General features: G+C 57.4%; 1 protein-coding gene and 1 non-coding gene across 5 annotated transcripts; both read right to left on the bottom strand.

Moving 5' to 3' along the window:
• Window positions 1–1,132: 1,132 nt before the first annotated feature.
• Window positions 1,133–23,304, bottom strand: PLXDC1 (plexin domain containing 1). Of its 4 annotated transcripts, none has more exons than XM_086864735.1 (14): window positions 23,136–23,304; window positions 21,842–21,966; window positions 17,920–18,063; window positions 17,251–17,320; window positions 15,832–15,954; window positions 15,474–15,592; window positions 15,247–15,346; window positions 13,428–13,523; window positions 11,246–11,327; window positions 8,969–9,026; window positions 7,388–7,526; window positions 4,090–4,125; window positions 3,277–3,437; window positions 1,133–2,851 (listed from the first exon to the last, which is right to left on the bottom strand). In XM_086864735.1, the coding sequence occupies exons 1-14, from the start codon at window positions 23,188–23,190 to the stop codon at window positions 2,732–2,734; spliced, it is 1,428 nt and encodes a 475-aa protein (XP_086720861.1). In that variant the 5' UTR covers window positions 23,191–23,304; the 3' UTR covers window positions 1,133–2,731. The 4 variants fall into 4 exon arrangements, with proteins under 4 accessions (XP_086720861.1, XP_086720862.1, XP_086720859.1 ...); XM_086864736.1 differs by having other exon boundaries at window positions 7,388–7,523; XM_086864733.1 differs by lacking the exon at window positions 23,136–23,304 and having other exon boundaries at window positions 21,842–22,440.
• Window positions 23,305–24,426: 1,122 nt separating this feature from the next.
• On the bottom strand, window positions 24,427–24,498 carry TRNAC-GCA (transfer RNA cysteine (anticodon GCA)). Its single transcript has one exon. It is a non-coding gene; the product is annotated as a tRNA-Cys (tRNA).
• Window positions 24,499–25,610: the final 1,112 nt, after the last annotated feature.

Below are 25,610 nucleotides of genomic sequence, written 5' to 3'. Positions count from 1 at the left end.
CCCACTGGAGCCACGGGAAGCTTCGGAGCAGCTAGGAATCCACAGCAGCTCTGCTTTATGAGCTTCCCTGGGCTGTTATTCCTTGGGAAAATTGGAATATTTTGGTAGGTTTTGGTTCCCAAAGTTGCTGGAAATGGCCCGGCCTGCACGGTGGGGATGCCACAGATGGCAAAACTCTTAATTAATCTGATAATTTATTCAAGCTTTTGGGTTTGGAATGGTGGAATTGAGGAACTGTGGAATTGAGGAATTGTTCAGGCTGGAAAGGAGCTTTGAGCCAACGAGTCCAACAAAACCATTCCCGGTGTCCAGCACCAGCTGCGGGCTCCAGGTGCCGCCTCTGTGGGTTTTTGGGATGTTTCCAGGGATTTTCCATGAGGAAATTCCTGCTGATGTCCGACCTGAGAGGCCCCCAGCACATCCCGAGGCTGTTCCATCTGCTGCTGTCCCTGTTCCCTGGGAGCAGAGCCCCGATTCCCCCAGCTGTCCCCTCCTGCCAGGGCCTGGTGTGGAGCCAGAAGGTCCCTCCTGATCCCTCTTTTCTCCAGGATAAACATTCCCAGCTCCCTCAGTCCCTCCTGGGGCTCCAAACCCTTCCCAGCTCCATTCCCATTGCTCCAAACCCTTCCCAGCTCCATTCCCACTGCTCCAAACCCTTCCCAGCTCCATTCCAGGTGCTCCAAACCCTTCCCAGATCCATTCCTGGCATTCCAAACCCTTCCCAGATCCATTCCTGGTGCTCCAAACCCTTCCCAGCTCCATTCCTGGTGCTCCAAACCCTTCCCAGATCCATTCCTGGTGCTCCAAACCCTTCCCAGCTCCATTCCTGGTGCTCCAAACCCTTCCCAGCTCCATTCCCACTGCTCCAAACCCTTCCCAGCTCCATTCCCACTGCTCCAAACCCTTCCCAGCTCCATTCCCACTGCTCCAAACCCTTCCCAGCTCCATTCCCACTGCTCCAAATCCATCCCAGCTCCATTCCCACTGCTCCAAACCCATCCCAGCTCCATTCCCGGTGCTCCAAACCCTTCCCAGCTCCATTCCTGGTGCTCCAAACCCTTCCAGGATCCATTCCCACTGCTCCAAACCCTTCCCAGCTCCATTCCATCCCTCCCTGCAACTTGAGGCACAATAAATCCATTTTAAATCCATTTTAAATCAATTTTAAATCCATTTTAAATCCATTTTAAATCCATTTAAAATCCCAAATCCCAGCTCCCACTCGCACCCGGAGCTGAATCCTGCCTGGAATATTCAGATTCTGAGCATCTCTTTGAGATTTTATTCCTCCACCCACGGGCTCTGCCGGAGCAATCTGCTCCCTCCTCCCGTTAATTACGGCTCAAGACGCTGCTTTGGACCTGGGCTTGCATTTCCAGGCAAAAAATCCTCCCCAAATTTGATTATCGGAATAACGAGCTGAGGAGCAGGAGAAAATTAAAAATAAAGAGGGGGAAAATTCCAGAATCCAACGGTTTTTGTGGTGTGGGGAAAGAAAGTTTAATTCCCTCTGGATTTGGGATTTTGGGGGGTTTTATTTCTTTCAGTTTAGGGTCAGATCTGTGGGATTATTTCACAGGAAGGAGTAGAAAACCCCGAGAGATCCCGGATCAAAGCCTTCCTTGGGATCTGGCATCCCAAAATCCATCCAAACCCAGGGGCTGGTCCCAGAAATGAAACCAAAATGAGAAATAAACTGAAAATGATGATTTTTATAGGGGTGATTTTCAGTTTTCCCGCGATGTCCGAGCACTCCTCAGGGATCGGAAAACCCCCAAGGACGAGCTTGGATTTCCTCCAGGATTTATCCCGGAGCTCTGCCCTTCCAACCCTCTCCGTTCCCGTTGCATCCGTGGCCATCAGAGGACGCATTTTGGTGGAATCTCAGATTTATTTTCCCCCCCTCTCCTCGTCTCCTTCAGGGCCAAGGGTCACAATTAGCAATTTAACGAGCTAATTAAGCGCCCAAAAGCACAGCAAAGCCGGCGCTCGTCCCGGAGGTGAATCCTCGGCGGGGTTTTGGTCTCAAAATAACCCGAATTTCCTTTTCCTGGGAGCGGGGGGTGGAAGGGGAAGCCGGGAAGGGAGAGTTGGAATCAGGGAGGGTTGGAAAAACAGAGGAAGGGTGGGAAAAGTGGGAATGGCGGCTGGGCCACGAGGGCAAAATGGAAATGTCGATGGAAGGGGAAAGGGAGAGCGGAGAAAGGGACGAAGGAGGTGGGAGAGGAGCCCTGGGTGCCTCTCCTGGGACACCACAGAATCTCTTCCCCCTCCAGAGGCGCCGGCACGACATTCCCAAGCACAGAGCTCCAAAAATCCTCCCTGCTGCTCCAGCCAAGCCCACAGGGAGATTCCCCCACATTCCCAGCCCCGCGGGAAGGTTCCAGCAGAAGAGGGAAGAGGAAAAACAACCAAAAACAACAACAAAAAAAGGCAGAAATCCCCACCAAGCTGGAAAAATCGGCCGCTGTTTTTTTTGTTTTCCCAGCGTGTCCAGCCGGGAATCCACAAGGATCCAGGCACGGATCCCCTCCCAAAATTCCTCCCCCAAAAAAATCTCCTTCTTGGGATCTTCTCCCTCTCCTCGCCGCTTCTTTTCCAAGAGGGGACAGACCCGTGGGGCGAGGGAAGATTCCGGCGCTTTGGGACACGGGAGGCTCGGGATTCCTGGGGATTCCTTGGGATTCCTCGGGATTCCTTGGAATTCCTTGGGATTCCTCGGGAGAAGCGCTCAGCACTGCTCGGCCTCCACAAATCCCTCTTTTTCCTGACTGGCCGCCTCCACCTCAGCGTACGAGGAGGGGTTGGAGTGGTTCCGGAATTTCATGGCGGGCCAGCGGTGCGGCCTCCGCTGGGGACGGAAACAGAGGCGTGAGGAAAATTCCATGAAAAATAACGTTAAAGGGACGATTCACAAGTTTCCCGCGGTCTCCAGGGTGGAGACAGAGAAAATTCCAGAAGAATTCTCTGGAATTATCAAATCCAGGGATTTGGGCTGGGTTGGGGAGACAGATCCAGGGATTTGGGATGAGTTGGGAAGGATGTGGATTCATGGATCTGGGATGGTTTGGAGGACACAAATCCAAGGATTTGGGCTGGGTTGGGAAGACGCAGGGATTTGGGATGAGTTGGGAAGGATGTGGATTCAGGGATCTGGGATGGTTTGGAGGACACAAATCCAAGGATTTGGGCTGGGTTGGGAATACAGATCCAGGGATTTGGGCTGTCCCAGCTGCAGGGAAGTGAGGATGGGGAGCACGGGAGGATCTGACTCACCTCGATGAGGAACAGGGCGGCGCTGGACGTGGGGTGGCCGCTGATGTAGATCCCGGCCAGGATGATCCCGGCCAGGAGCAGCACGGCCACCACGATTCCCACCACGGTGCCCGTGGCCAGCGGGGCGCCGCCGCTCCCGGAGGGAATGCTGCTCCCCGTGCCTGGAAAACGGGATCCGGCTGATCCGGCCGGGCTGAGACCTCGGCAACCCCACCCGGGGACCCTTCCTGGGGACATTCCCGGAGATTTGGGGAGAGGTTTGGTTAAAATTTGGAATGATGTGGATTTGAAAGGCTCCACCCTGCCGGCTGAACTTCCCCGGGAGCTGGGATTCGCTCCTGCTCTGCCAAGGACCTGACAGCAGGGGAAGAGGGGTTGGAACCTTCCAGAACCTCTGGAATTAGGCAGCAGTTTGGGGCTGATGGAAAGGCTGAGGCTGAGCCAGGATTCCCAGGAAAAGAGAGGGAAAATCCAGGCAAAGGACAATTTATAGTTGGATTTTACCTCGTTTTTAGGTCCCAGCCAGAGAAATTCAAAGGAAAAAGAGCTTTATGTCCATAAAAATCTTGTAAATAATGGGAATTATACGGAAGGAGAAAACTCCTGGAGCTGGCAAAGCAGGACCGAGTGGGAAAAGTGGACAAAGAGCATCAGGATAAAACAGAGTATTCCCAAATTTCCCCTGGCTGGAATTGCGCTGATCAGGGTGAGGACAACGGGAATTGGGTCCTGATCTCTCTGGGGTCCTCCCTCACGCCCGAATCCAGAGAATCCTGAGTTCCCTCGGAGCAGGGAGGGGGATGAAGGCCTTACCCTCTCCTCCCGCAAACTGGTTGAGCTTCGTGTCATCTGAAAGGAGAAAACAACAAAGTCAGGATGTTCCCGGGATATCCTCGTGATTCCCGCCCCATTCCCTCCCCCTGGGATGGGATCTCTGGATGGTTTTAGATCTCTGTGGGAAAGGGAGGCACCTGGAAAAGCCCAGAGTGGGAGTGGGGTGAGGTTTTCCGTGGCTGAGGGGCACCTGGAGCACAAATATCCCGGGAAAGGGGTCGTTTGCTGCTCCCGCTGGGAGCTTTGATCCATGGCCGGGTGTCCGTGTCCAGCCGATGGAATCTGCGGCCAAAGCATCCCAAAAATTCCATGGGATGCTCAAAAGCCACTTCCATTCCTTGGCTCATTCTGGAAGGATCTGCCGGACAAGGCTTTGTCTCTTGACAGGCTCCACACGGTCGCCCCCACAAGGGCGAAATCCTGATCCAGAATTCCTGGAGCTTGGCTCAGCCTCCAAATCCTGATCCAGAATTCCTGGAGCTTGGCTCAGCCTCCAAATCCCAATCCAGAATTCCTGGAGCTTGGCTCAGCCTCCAAATCCCGATCCAGAATTCCTGGATCTTGGCTCAGCCTCCAAATCCCAATCCAGAATTCCTGGAGCTTGGCTCAGCCTCCAAATCCCGATCCAGAATTCCTGGAGCTTGGCTCAGCCTCCAAATCCCGATCCAGAATTCCTGGAGCTTGGCTCAGCCTCCAAATCCCAATCCAGAATTCCTGGAGCTTGGCTCAGCCTCCAAATCCCGATCCAGAATTCCTGGAGCTTGGCTCAGCCTCCAAATCCCGATCCAGAATTCCTGGAGCTTGGCTCAGCCTCCAAATCCCGATCCAGAATTCCTGGATCTTGGCTCAGCCTCCAAATCCCAATCCAGAATTCCTGGAGCTTGGCTCAGCCTCCAAATCCCGATCCAGAATTCCTGGAGCTTGGCTCAGCCTCCAAATCCCAATCCAGAATTCCTGGAGCTTGGCTCAGCCTCCAAATCCCAATCCAGAATTCCCGTGGCTTGGCTGTGCCCCAGAGCTCCAGGAGCACATCCAGGGAGCTGGAAGGGTTGGGAGGGACATGGATCCCAAATCCAGGGATTTGGGATGGGGGGGAGGACACAGATCCAGGGATCTGGGATGGATGGAGAAGACACAGACCCAAGAATCTGGGATAGTGAGGATGTGGATCCAGGGATCTGGGATGGAGGGAAGGACACAGACCCAGGGATCTGGGATGGATAGAATTGCACAGATCCAGGGATCTGGGATGGAGGGGAGGACACAGAGCCAGGGATCTGGGATGCTGGGAATCGCACAGATCCGGGGATCTGGGATGGAGGGAATCGCACAGATCCGGGGATCTGGGATGGAGGGAATCGCACAGATCCGGGGATCTGGGGTGGAGGGGAGGACACAGAGCCAGGGATCTGGGATGGATAGAATTGCACAGATCCGGGGATCTGGGATGGAGGGAATCACACAGATCCGGGGATCTGGGATGCTGGGAATCGCACAGATCCGGGGATCTGGGATGGAGGGAATCGCACAGATCCGGGGATCTGGGATGGAGGGAATCGCACAGATCCGGGGATCTGGGATGGAGGGAATCGCACAGATCCGGGGATCTGGGATGGAGGGAAGGGCCCCTCAGGCCCGATCCCCTCCCTCCCCCCTCCGTTTTCTCTTTCCCAGATCCCGAATTCTCCTGGCGCCCGTGTCACGCGCATCCTCCCGTTTTCCTGGGCTGGAAAATGCTGGATTCCCAACCCCCCGTGCCTCTCCCCGCTCCTCTCCCAGCCAGCCCCGGCAGGCGCCAGCTCCGTTCCCCCACCCGGCTCCTTCCCGGCGCCGAAGGACAATTAGGAGCGCTCCTAATTACCCTAATTAGCACTCGGCGGTAGGGACAATTAAGCAGCCGAATTGCGGCGCTACCTGCGCCAGGATCGGCGGGTCCCGCATTAATGGGATTATGGAGCCGGGGGGTCTCCAGGGATGATTTTTGTGGAGCAGCATTCCCAAGGAAATGGTGATCGCCGCGGGAATTCCAGCCTTGAGAAATCCCCGAATCCGGGGATCGACCCCTTCAGGATCCCGCGGGTTCTGCCCACCGGGGCTTGGCTGCTTCACAAACGGGGGAAAAAGCTGGAAAAACTGGGAAGCTCTTCCCACCGTGCCTCGCTCCCCCGGCTGGCACCTGGGCTGCCCTTCCTGCCCTTTTCCAGCATCTCCTGCTCCCATCCCTCCCCGAGGACGGCGTTTGGAGCGCCCTGGGATAGCGGGATAGCCCTGCCCTTGGAATGGGATGAGATTGGAACTCCCTTCCAAGCCAAATCCTTCTGGGATTCCAGATTTTTACAGATCCGGGGGTCGCCGCTGCTCATTTACAGATGGAGAAATGGACTTGGGAGGGGATTTTGGGGAGAAATTCCACCCTGTGAGGGCTGGGATGGAATTCCCAGATTTGCTGGGGCTGCCCCTGGATCCCTGGGAGCGTCCAAGGCCAGGCTGGACACTGGGGTTTGGAGGGGATTTGTGGTCCTTTCCCACCCCAAGCCATTCCATGATTCTGCTCCAAAGCCCATCCGGTCCTGGGATTTACTCGGATCGGGGTTTTCTGAGGCAGTGAAAGACCTGTCCAGGGACCAGGATCCAGGATGGGGATCGATCCCTTGTCCCAGGGATCAGGGATGGGGGATCCCTGATCCCAAGGGTCAGGAATGGTGGATCCCCATCCCAAGGATCAGGATCAGGAATGGTGGATCCCTTATCCCAAGGATCAGGATCAAGATCAGTGGATCCCTTATCCCAAGGATCAGGAATGGTGGATCCCCATCCCAAGGCTCAGGATCAGTGGATCCCATCCCAAGGATCAGGAATGGTGGATCCCCATCCCAAGGCTCAGGATCAGTGGATCCCATCCCAAGGATCAGGAATGGTGGATCCCCATCCCAAGGATCGGGATCAAGATCAGTGGATCCCTTATCCCAAGGATCAGGAATGGTGGATCCCCATCCCAATGATCAGGATCAGTGGATCCCATCCCAAGGCTCAGGATCAGTGGATCCCATCCCAAGGCTCAGGATCAGTGGATCCCATCCCGAGGCTCAGGATCAGTGGATCCCATCCCGAGGCTCAGGATCAGTGGATCCCCATCCCAAGGCTCAGGATCGGTGGATCCCCATCCCGAGGCTCAGGATCAGTGGATCCCATCCCAAGGCTCAGGATCAGTGGATCCCATCCCAAGGCTCAGGATAAGTGGATCTCCATCCCGGGATCCAGGGTGCCGGGCACACACCTTCGGTGGTGAGGCTGCCGAGGAAGAGCGAGGCCGTGGCGGAGGAGCCGTGCTGCGGCCGCGGGGTCGCGGGGCTGGCCGGGGGCGCGGGGTAACGCTCGCCTTCCGCCAGATCCTCACAGCTCCCCTCGTCCCGCTGCTGGAAAAGGAAATCCTGGAGTTGCTTTTCCCGGTTTCTTAATTAAGGGAATAAAGGGGGAGGTGAAGGGGAATCCAGAGGGAATCCAGGGATGAAAAGGGAATCTAGGGGTGTTTAAGGGGGATAAATAACGGTTTATAGGTGTAGATAAAGGGAATAAAGGAATATCCCAAGGAAATAAATATAGGGGTATTCCAAGGAAATAAATAAGGAACATCCTGAGGAAATAATGGGATATCTCAAGGAAATAAATATAGGAATATCCCAAGGAAATATAAGGAATATCTCAAGGAAATTAAGGGATATCCCAAGGAAAGAAAGGAATATCCTGAGGAAATAATGGGATATCTCAAGGAAATAAATATAGGGATATCTCAAGGAAATTAAGGAATATCTCAAGGAAATTAAGGGATATCCCAAGGAAATAAAGGAATATCTCAAGGAAATAATGGGATATCCCAAGGGAATAAATATAGGGATATCCCAAGGAAATACAGGGATATCTCAAGGAAATACAGGGATACCCCAAGGAAATAATGGGATATCCAAAGGAAATTAAGGGATATCCCAAGGGAATAAATAAGGGGATATCCAAAGGGAATAAAGGATTATCCAAAGGGCTGTCTAAAAGGAATAAAGGGATATAAGGAGATACTTCAGGGAATAAAGGGATATTTAAAGGGATATCCAAAGGGAATAAAGGAATATCCAAAGGGCTGTCTAAAAGGAATAAAGGGATATAAGGAGATTCTTCAGGGAATAAAGGGATATTTAAAGGGATATCCAAAGGGAATAAAGGAATATCTGAAGGGAACAAAGGGAAAATCCCAAGGGATATCCAAAGGGAACAAAGGGAAATAAAGGAATAAAGAGAAATAAATAAAGGAATAACTAAAGGGAACAAAGGGAAATCCCAAGGGATATCCAAAGGGAACAAAGGGAAATAAAGGAATAAAGAGAAATAAATAAAGGAATAACTAGAGGGAACAAAGGGAAATCCCAAGGGATATCTAAAGGGAATAAAGGGAAATAAAGGAATAAAGAAATAAAGAGAAATAAAGGAATAAAGAAATAAAGGGAACAAAGGGAAATAAAGGAACAAAGAAATAAAGAGAAATAAAGGGAAATAAAGGAATATCCAAAGGGAACAAAGGGATATCCCAAGGGGTATCCAAAGGGAACAAAGGGATATCCCAAGGGGTATCCAAAGGGAACAAAGGGATATCCCAAGGGGTATCCAAAGGGAACAAAGGGATATCCCAAGGGGTATCCAAAGGGAACAAAGGGATATCCCAAGGGGTATCCAAAGGGAACAAAGGGATATCCCAAGGTCTGACCCCGAGCTGACACCAGCACTCATTTCCTGAGCAGGGCCGTTGGTTTTCCAGAGGCTCAGCGCCATTCCCGGCCCACGAGGAGGGGTTGGGATTCTCCGGGCTCACCTGGCCGCAGCCGTAGCTCAGCCACTCCTCCCGGTAGCGGTCGAAGCCGCTGGAGCACCTGTGGGGAAAAGCGGAATCATCCAGGGCCAGGTGGATCCCAAAAGTCCCAAATCACTGCTGGGTGGGAACAGCTGGACAAAAAGGGCTCGGAAAGGCGACAGCCAGGATTTTATCCAGAGCTCTGGGGTTTCCATGAGGCTGTGCTGGAAGAGCCCAAACATTTCTCTTCCCAGAGAGGGAAAAGGGTGAGGAGCGCTTCTCCAAGGGAAAAGGAGAGGGAAAAGCGGGATGGAGGCACGGGCTGAGCTCGAGTTTCCATCCCCGGACTCGCTGCCAGGGCAAGGCCGCCAGATCCACGGGGTTGGTTGGGCTCATTCCAGCAACATCTGCACGGGAAAAACACCACAGGAATTCCAAATGACATCAGGCAAACGCCAGCCGGACAATTCCCTGCAGGAACAGCGCTCGGAGCAGCGCTCCAACCTCTGGAAAGGCTCAGGGAGGAAAAGCCACAAGAGGTTTGTGCCATTTACCCAGCAGGGAAAGGAGAAACCTCAGGAAAACTTCAGCTCCTGCTGAGATCCCTGCTCAGAGCCCGGTTCCTGTCCCAGTTTTGGGCAGAAAAAGGGATTTTAGCTGTTTGGGAGAGAGCTGGGAGGGTTCGGGGTTGGGATCACGAGGTTGGGATAGTGGCTCCAAGCCTGGAGCTGCCTTGGGAAGGATCAGGGTGGCTCTGCAGGACCAGCTCGACTGGAAGCCAACAATTCCCAGTTTCTGCCAGCTGGAATTCCCACTTGGAGCCTGAACTGTCCCCAGGGACAGGAGCAAACACCAACAACGGCAGCCGGGAGGGTGGAAAAGGGTTAAACCTCCAGAGGGCTGGGATTGGTGGGATATTGGGAAGGGATTCCTGCCTGTGAGGGCTGGGATGGAATTCCCAGACCCCCCGGATCCCTGGGAATGTCCCAGGCCAGGCTGGACAGCAGGAGGTGTCCCTGCCATGGCAGGGGTGGCACAGGATGGGATTTAAAGTCTCTTTCCAACCCAAACCATTCCAGGATTCCATCATGGGATAAAATCCCACGGGAAATGGGATGAGGAGGGGGCTGGGAGGAGCCCCCAGGAGAGAGGGGTTTCCACACAGCAGGATCTGTGTTACTGGGTCCCCTCCCCTGCCACCAGCTCTCAATAAATCCTTCAGCTCAATCTCATTAAAATCCTGTCTGGAAAACCCTGCCTGAGCTGGAGGGGAGCAGGGACAGCACCACGTCCTCCACCCAGAACCAAAAATCAGCAAATTCCCACCTTTGCTGCTCCTTTCAGCCCCCCAAAAATCAGAAAATTCCCACTTTTGCTGCTCCTTTCAGCCCCCAAAAAAATCAGCAAATTCCCACCTTTGCTGCTCTATTCAGCCCCCAAAAATTCAGTGAATTCCCTCCACACCTTTGGTGCTCCCATCCCTGCCCCATCCAACCCCAAAAAACCAGGAAATTCCCACTTTTGCTGCTCCTTTCAGCCCCCCAAAAAAATCAGGAAATTCCCACCTTTGCTGCTCTATTCAGTCCCCAGAAAATCAGTGAATTCCCTCCACACTTTTGGTGCTCCCATCCCTGTCCCATCCAACCCCAAAAATCCAGGAATTTCCTGCTTTTGTTGCTCCACTCAGCCCCCAAAAATTTAGGAAATTCCCACTTCTGCTGCTCCTTTCATCCCTGCTCCACTCAGCCCCCCAAAAATTCAGTGAATTTCCTCCACACCTTTGGTGCTCCCATCCCTGCTCCATCCAGCCCCAAAAATTCAGGAATTTCCTGCTTTTGGTGCTTCTTTCAGCCCCCAAAAATCAGAAATTTCCCACTTCTGCTGCTCCTTTCATCCCTGCCCCATCCAGCCCCAAAAATTCAGGAAATTCCCACTTCTGCTGCTCCCACGCCTGGTGAGCCAGGCCTGTCCTGCACTGAGGGGTGTCCCCAACGCTGTCACCTCCCTGCTGTCACCCTCCTGGAGCCCTTCCATCCTCCCTGCCTGAGTCAGGACAAGTTCTCCCCATTTTTTAACACCTCACTGACAAAAAATGTGATTCCTGCCTCATCTCCCAGCTCATCCCAGGACTAAAAACCCCAGGAAATGCGACCTCGGAGCGGTTTGGAGCCGGAGATGAGGGCCAACAGCAGCACCTCAGCACCCCAAAAAATTACAAAAAAACAACAAAAAATGGGGAAATAATTTAAAAATCAGTAAAATCAGGAACAGAGGTAGAAAGGGAGGCTGGTGAGGTACCTCTGCAGGACGTGGCACCAGCTGCAGTTGAAGGTCAGCTCCGAGCTCACGCACATTTCGCAGCTCTGGTGCTGCAGACAGGCTGGAAAAGAGAGAGGAGAGGGGCTCTGTGTTGGATTATATTATATTATATTATATTATATTATATTATATTATATTACATTATATTATAGTATATTATAGTATAGTATAGTATAGTATAGTATATTACATTACATTACATTACATTATATTATATATTATATTATATATTATATTACATTACATTACATTATATTATATTATATATTACATTATATATTATATTATATTATAGTATAGTATAGTATAGTATTGTATATTTATTATAGTATATTATAGTATATTTATTATAGCATATTAATTTTATTATATTTATTTTATTAATTTTTATTATATTTATTATATTATATTAATTTTATTATATTACATATAAAACACAACCGAGTATAAAACATGTTCAGCTGAGAACCAAACGGGGTCACATTTGGGTTTGTGCGCCCCTGAGGCTCAGAGCTCTTTAATAAAAGCACATTTATATAATAATATATAAATGTGATTTTGTGTTCCTGAACCTGGGGCACCTGGAGCAGCTCCCCCCATCCAGGTCCTCCCTCCCTGAGCCCCCAGCTCTGCCCATGGAGCCTGGGCGAGCTCCCCCAGCCTTGGGCTACCTGCCCACGCTCCCCAATCCTCAGCTCCTCTCCCACCCCAAGCCCTTCCCGAGGCAGGGAGAGACCTCAGTCCTCTGCAGCAGGAGCAGAGCCCAAATCCCTCCTTTCTGACCCAAAAAAACCCCTAAAAACTGAACCCCCCCCGATTGAAACCCCCCGGTTTGGTGGTGGCTCCTCTGCAGCTCCCATCTCCCCGAGCTGCTGGGGGAAAAAACAGGGAAAAAAAACCAAACCAGGGAAAAAATAGAGAGCTCTTGCAGAATGGTTATTTATGTTCAGCTTGCAGTAACCTGCCTGCTGCTAAAATTGTCATCAAACACCGCGGGGAGGGCGTTTAACGCAGCCCCTGGGTGTCTCCTGGCAGATTTACCCTCAGCCCGGATTTACGGCTGGCTCTGCCTCGTGTGCCCGCCTGTCCTTGGATCCAGCAGCTAAAAAACCGCCCGAGGAGCCTCCCAAAAACCTCAGCCGGGTGTGGAGGCGTTGGAAATGTCTTGGAGACAGAGCTGGAGTGAGCCGGTGTCCAGCAGAGTCAGCTGGGAAGGGGTTTTAGTGGGAAGAGCTGGGAGGGATTGAGGGGTGGGCACAGCCTGGGACCCCCGTGTGTCCCCCCCCGGCCACGGGGGGCTGGGACCGCCGACCTCGGCCCTTTTTTGGGGAGCTCTGAGCAGAGGGAAGAGGGATTTCCTGCAGATCCCTCCTTTATCGGCCCTTCCTGGGCTGCGTCCCGGCCTCCTGCCTGAGCTGGGCTGGCAAACGCGAGGGGTTTGGGATTTCTGCTGGCTGAGGTTGACTGCGAGATCATCCCGGATCCATCCAGGCAGGGCTGGCTGTGGGAGAGCTTCAGTGACAGCTGGGGACCCCAGAACGGGGATGTGGGGCTCCCCAAATACCCCAGAGCGGGGATGTGGGGCTCCCCAGATACCCCAGAGCGGGGATGTGGGGCTCCCCAGATACCCCAGAGCGGGGATGTGGGGCTCCCCAGATACCCCAGGGTGGGGATGTGGGGCTCCCCAAATACCCCAGGATGGGGTGAGCTTCTCCCCAAATACCCCAGGACGGGGATGTGGGGCTCCCCAAATACCCCAGGATGGGGTGAGCTGCTCCCCAAATACCCCAGGCTGGGGTGAGCTGCTCCCCAAATACTCCAGGGTGGGGATGTGGGGCTCCCCAAATACCCCAGGGTGGGGTGAGCTGCTCCCCAAATACCCCAGGATGGGGATATGGGGCTCCCCAAATACCCCAGGGTGGGGTGAGCTGCTCCCCAAATACCCCAGGACGGGGTGAGCTGCTCCCTGGGGACCCCAGAATGGGGTGAGCTGCTCCCTGCTGACAGCACCCCCTCTCTCCATGGCTCCATGGACCCCAAACTCCGGGAGATGGGCGGCATCACCCTCCCAGCACCTCCGGCCCAGCCTTGGCTGCCCCCTTGGGCTGGGAATCGTGGTTTGTGGCTGGAATTGCGGCTGGGAAGGGGCTCTGGGACTCACTGGGCAGCGGGGTGAACTCCACGGCGGACAGGCTGGTGATCCTGCTGGTGTCCAGCTCCACACGGTGGTACTCGTAGATTGTCCGGCGCCGGGACTCTGCAGCGGAGCCCGGGGTTCAGAGCGGGCACAAACCCCCACTGCCCGGGGCCGGGCCCCACCAGGGCTCGGGGCAGCCCCAGGGGTGGGGTATGGATGCTAGCTTTGGAACAGGCTGCAGGGAGCTGCAGAAACTGCAGGCCCATGGCCTCTCAGTCCTGCCTGAGAAGCTAGCCTGAGAATTTCAAAGGAGGATTTCAAAACAATCCTCAGAGACAGAAAACAACTGCCAGGTGTTGTTTATCTGTCCTTTTGTTTTCCCTTGCAGGAGAGGGTCAGGGGGGTAGTGTGCCCCTGACCAATGATGGTGATGTAGCACTTTGCTAACCAATAAGAGTTTCTTTTCTGTACTTTCCACGTATCTGTCTATAAAACAAGTCTGAAGCAATAAACTAGAGAATTCTCGTGTTGAAACTCCCTTGAGAGTTTGTGTCGTTCTTTCTAGCCGTTCCCAATCGGAACGACAGTGGGGTTTTCCCTTTGGGGGGTGCCAGGGCACAGATTCCCTCTCCTGCCCTGCCCGGAGGAGCTCGGAGCTCTCCCTGCCCCTCTCTCCGAGCAGGGATGCGCTCCAGCCCTGCTCCGCTCCCAAACAAACATCGCCGGGCTCTGAGTCACCGCAGCCTCCCCCCAAAATCCCCTCCTGCCCCACGTTCCTCCCCCCCGGGCTCTGTCCCGGGACACAGCCCGGTTTATCCCCGCGGGAAATCCCAGCTCTCCTTCCAGGACGAGCATCCCCCGCTCCTCTCCATCCCTCCGAGCCCACCCGGCTTCCCCTGCCCGCTCGGGAACCCCGCGGGGCCGGAGGGGAGGAACCGCGGGCAGCGCCAGATGGCTCCGGGAATAACGGGAAAAACCGGGAGGGAGGAGCGGGGTCGGGCTCTGCGTGACCGGAGAGGATTTTTTTGGGGAGCCCTGCAGCTCAGGGAGCACTGGGAATAAACGTGGATGTGAGAATTCCCGCATCCTGCGTATCTCTGACACGCACGGGGGCGGCTGCAGACCCCCCCAGACCTCCCTTTTCTATGGGAATGGGGCACCCTGCAGACCCCCCCAAACCTCCCTTTTCCATGGGAATGGGGCACCCTGCAGACCCCCCCAAACCTCCCTTTTCCATGGGAATGGGGCACCCTGCAGACCCCCCCAAACCTCCCTTTTCCATGGGAATGGGGCACCCTGCAGACCCCCCCAAACCTCCCTTTTCCATGGGAATGGGGCACCCTGCAGACCCCCCAAACCTCCCTTTTCCATGGGAATGGGGCACCCTGCAGACCCCCCCAAACCTCCCTTTTCTATGGGAATGGGGCACCCTGCAGACCCCCCAAACCTCCCTTTTCTATGGGAATGGGGCACCCTGCAGACCCCCCAAACCTCCCTTTTCCATGGGAATGGGGCACCCTGCACGCCCTGAGCCTCTCCTCTGCCTGCAGCTCCCTTTGGGATGGAAGAGGAATTGGATTTGTCTCCTGGGAATCAGGGAAGAGCTCAGCTGCTCACGGAGCAAAGCTCCGAGGCCAAGGGATGGTCACGGCCATGGGGAGCATGGATCCCAAACAGGGATCCCAAAAATCAGGGAACACGAGGGGCAGCAGAACCCCAAACGCCTCCTCACATTCCCTGGGAATTCCAGCGGGGCATCCTCACATCCCCAAACCCCCAAAGCCGAGGATCCCGCAGCTCTCCTGCCCCGCTCCCCGTGGGATCAGCTCCTCCAGGGACTCACCAGGGACATCGGGAGAGGGGTTGAGGACCATGAAGGCGTCGGAGAGCCCGGCCTTCACCGGGTGCTGGCTGGCGCTGATCTGCAGGACCGGCACCGGGATCTGCGCCGGGAACAGAGAATGTGACAAATCCCAGCCCTGCCCCGGCTCCGGGAATATCCAACCCCTCATCCCGGACCCCAGGGAACCCTCAGGGACCCTCCTGGCCCTTGAGGGACCCCTCTCCCACCTCCTTGTAGCCAAAGACGATCCTCCCGCTGCTGTGCAGGGCGGCCTGGAAGGTGAAGCTGCCCATGTCCTCCTTGCCCTGCAGATAAACCTTGTCCCACTGCACCACAAACACCGTCCCTGGGGGTGACCAGATCCGCTCAGTCCTTCCCTCTCCCCCTCCTCCTCATCTCACCGGCCCCACCCATCCTCTCTTGCCCCCCGTGAGCCCCCAGCTCTGCCCCCACCCGAGCGAAACATCCCCGAGCTCCTGCCCGGGGGCTGCGCATCCCCCGGGACCCCTCCCCGCAGCCCCCAGCCCCTCCGGGAGCCCGGGGATGGGGAAGGGGCCGAGGGAGGCGGCCGGGGCCGGCCCCCACCGTTGTCCAGGTACTGCACGGTGGAGTTTCGGGAGTAGCTGGGGTTGAAGTTGGCCATGAGGGGCGCGATGTACTGCGTGGCCGTGAGCATGCGGTGGATGACGTCCCCCACGAAGATAAAACCTGAGCGGGCAGAGGATGAAGCAGCACGCGCTCCCCCTCCCGCCCCCATTCCCACCACCCCGCTCTGCCTCTCCCATCCCTTTTTTTGCCTCTCTGGGTTTCCTCCGAGCCCCAGGGACCCCCCCCCATGTCCCCCCAGTCTCTGCAGGAACAGAGGGAGCAGCAGCTCCTGACGCCCCGGGGGGATTTGGGGTGCAGGAGGAGGTTGGAAGGGCTGTGCCCCCTTCTCCGAGCTCTGGGATGTGTGGGGGGTTAGAGCCAGCACCAGAGCCCCCCTGTAGGCATTGCATCCATCCCATCCCATCCCATCCCATCCCATCCCATCCCATCCCATCCCATCCCATCTCACTGATCCCATCCCATCGATCCCATCCCATCCCATCCCATCCCATCCCATCCCATCCCATCCCATCCCATCCCATCCCATCCCATCCCATGGATCCCATCCCATCCCATCCCATCCCATCCCATCCCATCCCATCCCATCCCATCCCATCCCATCCCATGGATCCCATCCCATTCCATTCCATTCCATTCCATTCCATTCCATTCCATCCCATCCCATCCCACCCCATCCCATCCCATCGATCCCATCCCATCCCATCCCATCCCATCCCATCCCATCCCATCCCATCCCATCCCATCCCATGGATCCCATCCCATTCCATCCCATCCCATCCCATCCCATCCCATCCCATCCCATCCCATCGATCCCATCCCATCCCATCCCATCCCATCCCATCCCATCCCATCCCATCCCATCCCATCCCATCCCATCGATCCCATCCCATCCCATCCCATCCCATCCCATCCCATCCCATTATCGTATTTGTCCTGTTTTAGGGCAAATTTAGGAATCCACACCATCCCGTTATCCCATCCCATTATCCTGTCCCGCTATCCCATCCCGTTATCCCATCCCGTTATCCCATCCCACTATCCCATCCCGTTATCCCATCCCATGGATCCCATCCCATTATCCCATCCCATTATCCCATCCCATGGATCCCGTCCCGTTATCCTATCCCACTATCCCATCCTGTTATCCCGTCCCGTTATCCCATCCCGTTATCCCGTCCCGTTATCCCGTCCCGTTATCCCGTCCCGTTATCCCATCCCATGGATCCCATCCCATGGATCCCATCCCATTATCCCATCCCATTATCCCATCCCATTACCCCATCCCATGGATCCCGTCCCGTTATCCTATCCCACTATCCCATCCCATTATCCCATCCCATTATCCCATCCCGTTATCCCGTCCCGCTCTCCCGGCCGTGCCGGGTCCCCGCTCACCGCCCGTGGCGATGGTGACCTGCCGCAGGAGGTGGCCGTAGAACGGGAAATCGAAGGACAGGACGATCCTCTGGGAGAGAGGGGAGGTGAGAACCGAGCCCGGCCCTCGGGAAAACAGCGCTGGGAATGTGGGGAGGGCTGGGAGAGGGGTGGGAGAGGGGATGGGAAAAGGGGATGGGAAAGGGGATGGGAAAAGGATGGGAAAAAAAGGATGGCAGAGGAATCCTACATCTTCTTTCCTCCCCGGAATGCCTGGTGGGCACACAGACACTTCCCAAACCCCGACACTCCCCGAGCACGTGGTCAGCGCCCCGAGGCTCCCCAAGGCTCCCTGAGGCTCCCCAAGGCTCCCCAAGGCTCCCCAAGGCTCCCCAGGGCTCCCCGAGGCTCCCCAAGGCTCCCTGAGGCTCCCCAAGGCTCCCCAGGGCTCCCCAAGGCTCCCCAAGGCTCCCCAAGGCTCCCAGGGCTCCCCAAGGCTCCCCAAGGCTCCCCGAGGCTCCTCAAGGCTCCCCGAGGCTCCCCAGGGTTCCCCAAGGCTCCCCAGGGCTCCCCAAGGCTCCCCAAGGCTCCCCAGGGCTCCCCAAGGCTCCCAGCGCTCCCCAAGGCTCCCTGAAGCTCCCCAAGACTCCCCAAGGCTCCCCAAGGCTCCCAGGGCTCCCCAAGTCTCACCGAGGCCTGCCGGTGCGTGTTGGAGAGGATCCCGTGGATCCGAGCTCGGCTCCCGTTGGCCGCTGCCATGTCCACCCAGAGCCGCCCGCGCCGCGCGTCCCCGGGGCCGTAGATCCGCGACACGTAATAGCTGTGGTTGTCCTCCTGCAGCCACGGGGACACGGGACATGGGGATGGGACACAGGGATGGGGCACAGGGATGGGACAAGGGACATGGGACATGGGGATGGGACATGGGGATGGGACACAGGGATGGGACAAGGGACACAGGACATGGGGATGGGACATGGGGATAGGGCATGGGACACAGGGATGGGACACAGGGATGGGACACGGGGATGAGACATGGGGATGGGACATGGGGATGGGACACAGAGATGGAACACAGGACACGGGACACGGGGATAGGACACAGGGATGGGATATGGGATATGGGATATGGGACATGGGACACAGGACACAGGACATGGGACACAGGGCACAGGGATGGGACACAGGACATGGGACACGGGACACAGGACATGGGGATGGGACACAGGACATGGGACAGAGGGATGGGACACAGGGATGGGACATGGGACACAGGGATGGGATAAGGGACATGGGACACAGGACACAGGGATGGGACACAGGACATGGGACACGGGACACAGAACATGGGGATGGGACACAGGACATGGGACACGGGACACAGGACACGGGGACGGGACACAGGACACGGGGATGGGACACAGGACATGGGACATGGGACACAGGACACGGGGATGGGACACAGGACATGGGACACAGGGATGGGACAAGGGACACGGGACAGGGGGATGGGATTCCCTGAGCCTCAGAGAGCTCCAGGCTCCCAGGGGATGCTCGGATTCCCCAGGGAACCTTTGCTCTCCCGAGGGTTGGCGTGAAAATAAGATTTTAATTCTCAAAACAGCGACAAGGATGTTCTGAGAGCGGTTTTTCTCTTGTCCCATACTAATACTAATACTAATACTAATACTAATACTAATACTAATACTAATACTAATACTAATACTAATACAATTTTATATAATTATAATTTAAAATATAAAATTTAAAATAAAATAATTAATATAATATAATATATAATTATATATATTATAGATGTAATATATATAAGATACAAATAATTTAAAATATAAATTTAATATAATTATATTAAATATAATAATTGCATATAATATATAATGTATATTTATATATAGGGTAATAATAGTATAATAATAATAATGATTATATAATAATTTTAATAATTTTAATAATAATAATATATAATATATAATATATAATATATAATATATAATATATAATATATAATATATAATATATAATATAATAAAGTAATAATAGTAATTACTATTACTATCAATATCAATATTATCACTATTAATAATATTACTATTAATATTATTAATAATTATAATATTTATTATATTAGTAGTAATAATAATAATGATAATAATAATGATAATAAGGATAATGATAATAATGGTAATAGTGATAATAATAATAGTAATAATGATTGTAATAATAATAGTAATAATAATAGTAATAATAATAGTAGTAATAGTAGTAATAGTAGTAATAGTAGTAATAGTAATAGTAATAATAGTAATAGTAATAGTAATAGTAATAGTAATAGTAATAGTAATAGTAATAATAATAATAATAATAATAATAATAATAATAATAATAGTAATAATAATAATAATGGGATGAGGGAGGCGTTGTTTCTTGTACCAGTCGGGTCAACCTGTACGGGAACACCTCATAAAAAGGGTTGAAAACCCTGAAATAAAGGGTTTTGTCTCCTGAGAAATTAAAGCTCGGCTGCTGCGATATTGAACCCTCGCTCCCTAACTCGTGTCCTCCAGGGACAGCCGGGCAATCCCGGGCCGGGGAAGCGCTCCCGGCACAAATCAGGGATAAATCTGGGATGGATCCGGCCTGGAGAAGGTGCGGGGAGTGCCGGGGGTGTGATCGCTGCAGGGCCGGGGGGCACTGCCCCGGTGACCGCCCCAAGCCGAGCGAACACACCCGGAGGAAACGCTGAAGCGCGGCCGGGGGTGAGGATGGGAGAGGGAGCCGGGACCGGGATCTGCTCCAGGGCCTGGGAGCGGCTCCCCAAGAGAGGGACCCCAAATGTCCCCCCCGAGGCACCAGCAGCGCCCCCAGACCCCCCCCGAGCCGCCTGTCCCTGGTGGCAGCCGGGTCAGGGAGCTGCCGGGGACAGCGGCCGCCGCCGGACGGACGGACAGACGGACGGACGGACAGATGGACAGACGGACAGCTGGGAGCCATCGCCTGGCAGGGGAGGCGGCTTCGCACCGCGGCGGGGCGGGGGGAGATGAGGAAGCTCCGCTCCGGTGCTCCGGGCCAGCGCCTGTCCCCATCTGCTGCCGGCCCCTCTGACCCCCAGAACCCCCTCTGACCCCCCAAAATCCCCTCTGACCCCCAGAACCCTTCTCTGAACCCCCAAAACCTCCTCTGATTCCCCCCCGAACCCTTCTCTGACCCCCAGAACCCTCCTCTGACCACCCAAAATCCCCTCTGATCCCCCAAACCCGCTCTGATACCCCTAAACCCCCTTTCTCTGACCCCTCAAACCCTTCTCTGAGTCCCAAAACCCTTCTCCGACCCCCCTAAAACTCCTCTCTGACCCCCCAAAACCTGCTCTGATCCCTCCAAACCCCCTTTCTCTGACTCCCCAAAAACCCCTCTGATCCCTCAAAACCCTTCTCTGACCCCCAAAAACCCCATCTGACCCTCCAAAAACAGCTCTGACCCCCCAAAAACTCCTCTCTGACCCCTCAAAACCCCCTCCGACCCCCCCCCAAATTCCTCTCTGAGCCCCTGTCCCAGCCCCTGCACTCAAGTTCTGGGGCCTGGAAGGAGCCGGCAGCTCGGGATGGAATAAAAACGCCGTCAGGAAAATCCCGTGACTCGTGGGTTTTCCTGCTCCAGCCAAGTTCAGGGCGAGCCGTTGCCCTCCTCAGCCTCTCCCAGCTCTTCCCTGTGGGAATTACAGCCCTGACGCATCCCAGAACCTCCCCCCTTCGCTAGGGATTGGGGAAACTGAGGCACGGGGCTGTTGGAATCGGGAGAGGGGAGGTCGGGGACGCCGGGATTAGCGGGGCAGAGCTCGGGCAGGGAGCGGAGGTTTCGTCCTTTGGGCTCGGAGTTCCGCACCCCAAAGTTGGGATATTTTGGGAGGAGAGAGGGGAAAACTCCTCCAGGCCCTGCGCTGGCACCTCCCGCGCCTGTGGCCGTGTCCCAAATCCCGCCGCAGATCCCAAATTCCCAGGAAATCGCTGCCTTTCCCTCCAGGGAAGCACCGTCGCACCCTCCCTGCGGTTCCCCGGCGGCTTTGGGCTGGTTTTGGGGTATTTTTAAACACTTCCACGTTGGGACTTTGCCCGGTTCGTGGCTCCTTTCCATCCCCGAGGGATGAGCTGGAGCTGGAGCCACCGCGTCCCCTGCTCCCTGTGCCACCGGGGCCACCAAAAACACCGGGGCCACCAAAAACACCGGCACCAAACCCCGCGCACCCCCCAACCCCCAGAGAGCCCCCCCGGCTGCACAATTAACCGCCAGCTAATTGAGGACGGGTAATTAGGCACAACCAGGCTGGGAAGAGCCGAGGGAGGTGTCCCACGAGGTGACACCGCCGCTCGTGGTGGTGACACGTGAGCAGAGGACACCCGCAACCCCCCCGCCATCCCCTGGGGACAGCGGCGCTGTCCCCACCGGGATTTCCAGGGGACGGAGCCATCCCAGGGCTGGAATTTATCCTCTGGGATGTGGGATCCGAAGCGGAGCCAGGCCGGGAACAGCGGCGGGAGCGGATCGGGGCGGGGGTCGGGTCGGGGGTCGGAGGTCGGGGCGGGGGTCCCGGGCTCACCACGATGCGGCTCTCGTTGGCCCGCAGGGTGTCGATGGCCAGGCTGCCGCCCACCAGGTCCTGGGAGATGCGGGTCCCCTCGGACACGTCCCGAGCCCTCCGTCCCTCGCTCCCGGGGGGGCGTCCTGGGGTGGGGGGGACACAGCGAGGGGTCAGCGGCACCCCTGGGCTCGCTGCTGTCCCCGGCTCTGTGACACCAGTTCGAGGGGGATGGGGACGCGGGGAAGGCTCCGGGGTGGCTGCGGGGACAGGCGACGGTGGCCGCGGCCAGGGGAGGACACCCCCAAACCGCAGCCCCCGGCGCGGGGGGAACCTCAGCGCTGCGGCCGCGTCCTCGATGTCCCCGAGCGTCGCTGCCCTGTCAGGGCAGGCTCCGAAGAGCCAAAAAAAAACCGCGTCCCTCACCCCCTCCAGCCCCGTGGAGGCAGCGGAGGCCGGAAACGCGGCTGGGGAGTGCTGGGGGGAGGATAAAAAAGCCATTTGGGGCCAAATCTGCCGAGAATCGGGAGGTTTCTGGCAGCGCGGCGCGGGCGGGGGAGGTGGGGACGGCAGGAGCTCGCCCACGGGCAGGGACACAGCCGGGACGTCTGTCCCCAAGAGGGGACACTGCACAGCCCGGGGGGGTCGCGGGCTGCTCCCCCCGCCCTTGGGAGCGTCATCCCTGGACAGTTAATTGATAATCGCTGCCTAGCGAGCAATCCCGGGGCTGGCTTCTGTTCTCCGGGAGGGGAAACTGAGGCAGGGGGGGAGAGGGCTGAGCTGGACATGAGGTCAGAGAGGGGCTCTGTGCCCGGGGGTCACACTCGCCATCCCTGGGGGGCACGGGGGGGGTCCAGCCCTCGCCACTGCGGGCAGGTGCGGGGTGTCCCAGAGAGCAGAGACCCCCCCAAAGGCTCCCCAAAATCTCACCGGGCACCCCCAGCCGCGCCAAGGGGTGCCGGGGGTGGGGGAATCCTGCGTGGGGACCCCCGGCAGCGGGGACACAGCCCCCTCCCCTCTGTCCCAGCGCTGCCCAGCACAAATGGGGGGTCCGGGCACCCCACCTTGGCCGCGGAGATGCCGGGGCAGCACGAGGAGGGGAGCGGGACCCCCACGGGCGAGGGGGGCGTGGGGAGCAGCGGGACACGCACCTGCGGGCTCGGGGGGCACGGGGACACCCCCAAAGCACAGCTGAAGGGAGGCACACAGACCCCCCCCGGGACCCCCGGACAGACCCCCAGGGTATGGCCGGGACCCCCCTGCACCCGGGACCCCCCTGCAGCCCCAATCCCGGAGCCCCCCCGGCCCCCCCTACCTGCGCCCAGCGCCCCGCGGAGCAGGCAGAGCACGAGGAGACCCCCCCAGCCCATGGTGGGGGGCGGTGGCCCCGGCGGTGCTGGGGGTCGGGGGGCTCAGCGCCCCGCCATGGGCCGGGACCCCCGGGAGCCGCGCACCGAGCGGAGCCGGAGCCGGAGCCGGGCGGGGCCAGGGGCGGGACCGGGGGCGGGGATGGATTTGGGAAGGGTTGGGAAGGGATGGAGCCCGAGCCCGCAGCTGGACCCCCGTGCGCCCGGGGGGGCTCGGGAATGTTCGTCCAGCCCTGGGATGGGATGGGATGGGATGTCGCCCCCCGCCCCGGAGCGACATCTCCGGGGGGCTCACCCCTCCCCCCCCCGGGTTTTTGGGGGCCCGTTGGAGACACCAGCGAGGGTCGGGGTCCCCCGGGATGTCCCCACTGCGGGCAGCCCTGGGGTGACCCCGCTGGGGTGGAGAAGGGAGGGCTCTGGGCTGAGCCCACCGGCCCCGCCCGGGTGCGCTGCCCCCCAAGCCCCACTGCAGCCCCCTTATTTGGGGGGCCTGCGCCCCTTCACCCCCATCCCTCGCCCACCCGGGGCCCCCCATCCACAGACCCGCAGGGGAGGGGTCCCCACAGCCCGAGGGTCTGTGCCCTTCCCAATCCCCCGGGTTTTCCCTTTGGAGAAGGAAGAGCGGACATTGGGGTCTGGGGGGGCGCAGGATGGGGGGCACAGGGCGTGGGGCACAAAGTGGGGGGCACAGGGTGGGGGGCAGGGTGGGGGGCACAGGGTGGGGGTCCCGCTGGCACCGCAGATCCCCGGAGCAGCCCAAGCCTCCAGCTCTCACATTCAGCCAAACCGACTCCTGGCCACGCCATAATTTGGGCATCGTTTTGGGGGGCTCCGGCTGCACCCCAGCCCCTCAGCCCGGGGTGCCGGGGCTGGACGAGGCTGCACGACCCCCAAAATGTGCTCCGTGCCCGGGGCCTGCAGAGCGATCCTGACCCCCCCATCCCTGCCCCCCATCCCACGGGCAAAACCGGGGGGCGCGGGGACAATGTGGGGGTCCTGCGGCCCCGCGGCTGCTCCGAGCTGAGGAAGCGAACAGGGGAAAGCAACATTTTTGGGGATCCCTGAGAGCCGGGTCCATCCCTCTCCAAAACAAAGCGGCGGCCCCAGAGCCGGCAGCCGAGGCCGGGGGAGCGGCGGGGGGCGAGACGCGGCCGCCCCTCGCTGCCGGGGGGTGGGGGGCAAACAGAAGGGGTGCGAAAAATACAGTGGGGACCCCCCAAAAAGGTGAGGGAAGAAAAGAGGGGGCACCCGGATTTGAACCGGGGACCTCTTGATCTGCAGTCAAATGCTCTACCACTGAGCTATACCCCCGCTGTGGAACCCGGCCTGCCGGGGCTCATAGCACCGGTACCGGGGGGACACCGGGGCTGCGGGGACACCGAGGGGACACCGGGGCTGGTGGCATTGAGGGGACACCGAGGGGACACCGAGGGGACACTGTGGGGACACTGTGGGGACACCGGGGCTCATAGCACCGGTACCGAGGGGACACCGGGGCTGGTGGCATCGAGGGGACACCGAGGGGACACCGAGGGGACACTGTGGGGACACTGTGGGGACACTGTGGGGACTCCGGGGCTCATAGCACCGGTACCGAGGGGACACCGGGGCTGCGGGGACACTGTGGGGACACTGTGGGGACACCGAGGGGACACTGTGGGGACACTGTGGGGACACCGGGGCTCATAGCACCAGTACCGAGGGAACACCGGGGCTGGTGGCACCGGCACTGCGGGGACAGCAGGCCACGGACACCCCGTGTCACCGACACCCCCTGTCCAGGACACCCCCTGTCACCGACACCCCCTGTCCAGGACACCCCGTGTCACCGACACCCCCCGTCCACACAAGCACACACCCACGGACACCCAAAATCCAAGACACTCCCCCCCATGGACATCCCCCCCCACAGACATCCCTCAATCCCGGACACCCCCAATCCCGGGCACCCCCAATCCCAGAGACCCCCAAACACTGGCACCCCCCACCCACGGGCACCCCACAATCCCTACACCCCCAGTCATGGACGCCCCCACTCACGGATCCCCCTCCCACCCACTGACACCCCCCCTACAGACACCCCACACCCACGGAACCCCCAAGCACGGCACCCCACAAACACCCCGCACCCACGGACACCCCCCAGGGACCCCCCCCACTCACGGACCCCCCCCCACACTCGCTGCCCCACACCCCCCGTGTCCCCAGCCCCCCGTGGGGGGACACGGCCCCCCCAAAACCCCGAGAGCGGCGTGGGGCAGCCCCCACAGGGCTTGGGGGGTGCGTGGGACCCCCCCAGAACAGCCAGAGCCGCCGTCCGGGACCCCCGCGGGGTTGGGGGGATTATCCGGAGGTGCCAGCGGGGGACGGATGGGGACAGTGATGGTGTCCCGGAGCGGGGTCAATATTTGCTCCCAAAGCCG

The sequence above is a fragment of the Cyanistes caeruleus genome, chromosome 27 (assembly GCF_971803275.1).
Source record: "Cyanistes caeruleus chromosome 27, bCyaCae1.hap1.1, whole genome shotgun sequence".
Classification (NCBI taxonomy): Eukaryota; Metazoa; Chordata; class Aves; order Passeriformes; family Paridae; genus Cyanistes; species Cyanistes caeruleus.
The sequence above is the reverse complement of the archived record's forward strand: the minus strand, read 5'-3'. Positions and strand labels throughout refer to the sequence as shown.

What these genes read in the sequence shown, in the direction of transcription:
- PLXDC1 (XM_086864733.1), bottom strand. Translation starts at nt 22,321, where the DNA reads ATGGCTTTTTTATCCTCCCCCCAGCACTCCCCAGCCGCGTTTCCGGCC. An exon ending in ACACGCACCGGCAGGCCTCG is followed by an intron (nt 17,321 to 17,919) that starts GTGAGACTTGGG and finishes CCTCTCTCCCAG; the next exon opens with AGGATCGTCCTGTCCTTCGA. An exon ending in CGGCAGCCTCACCACCGAAG is followed by an intron (nt 4,126 to 7,387) that starts GTGTGTGCCCGG and finishes TTCTCCTTTCAG; the next exon opens with ATGACACGAAGCTCAACCAG.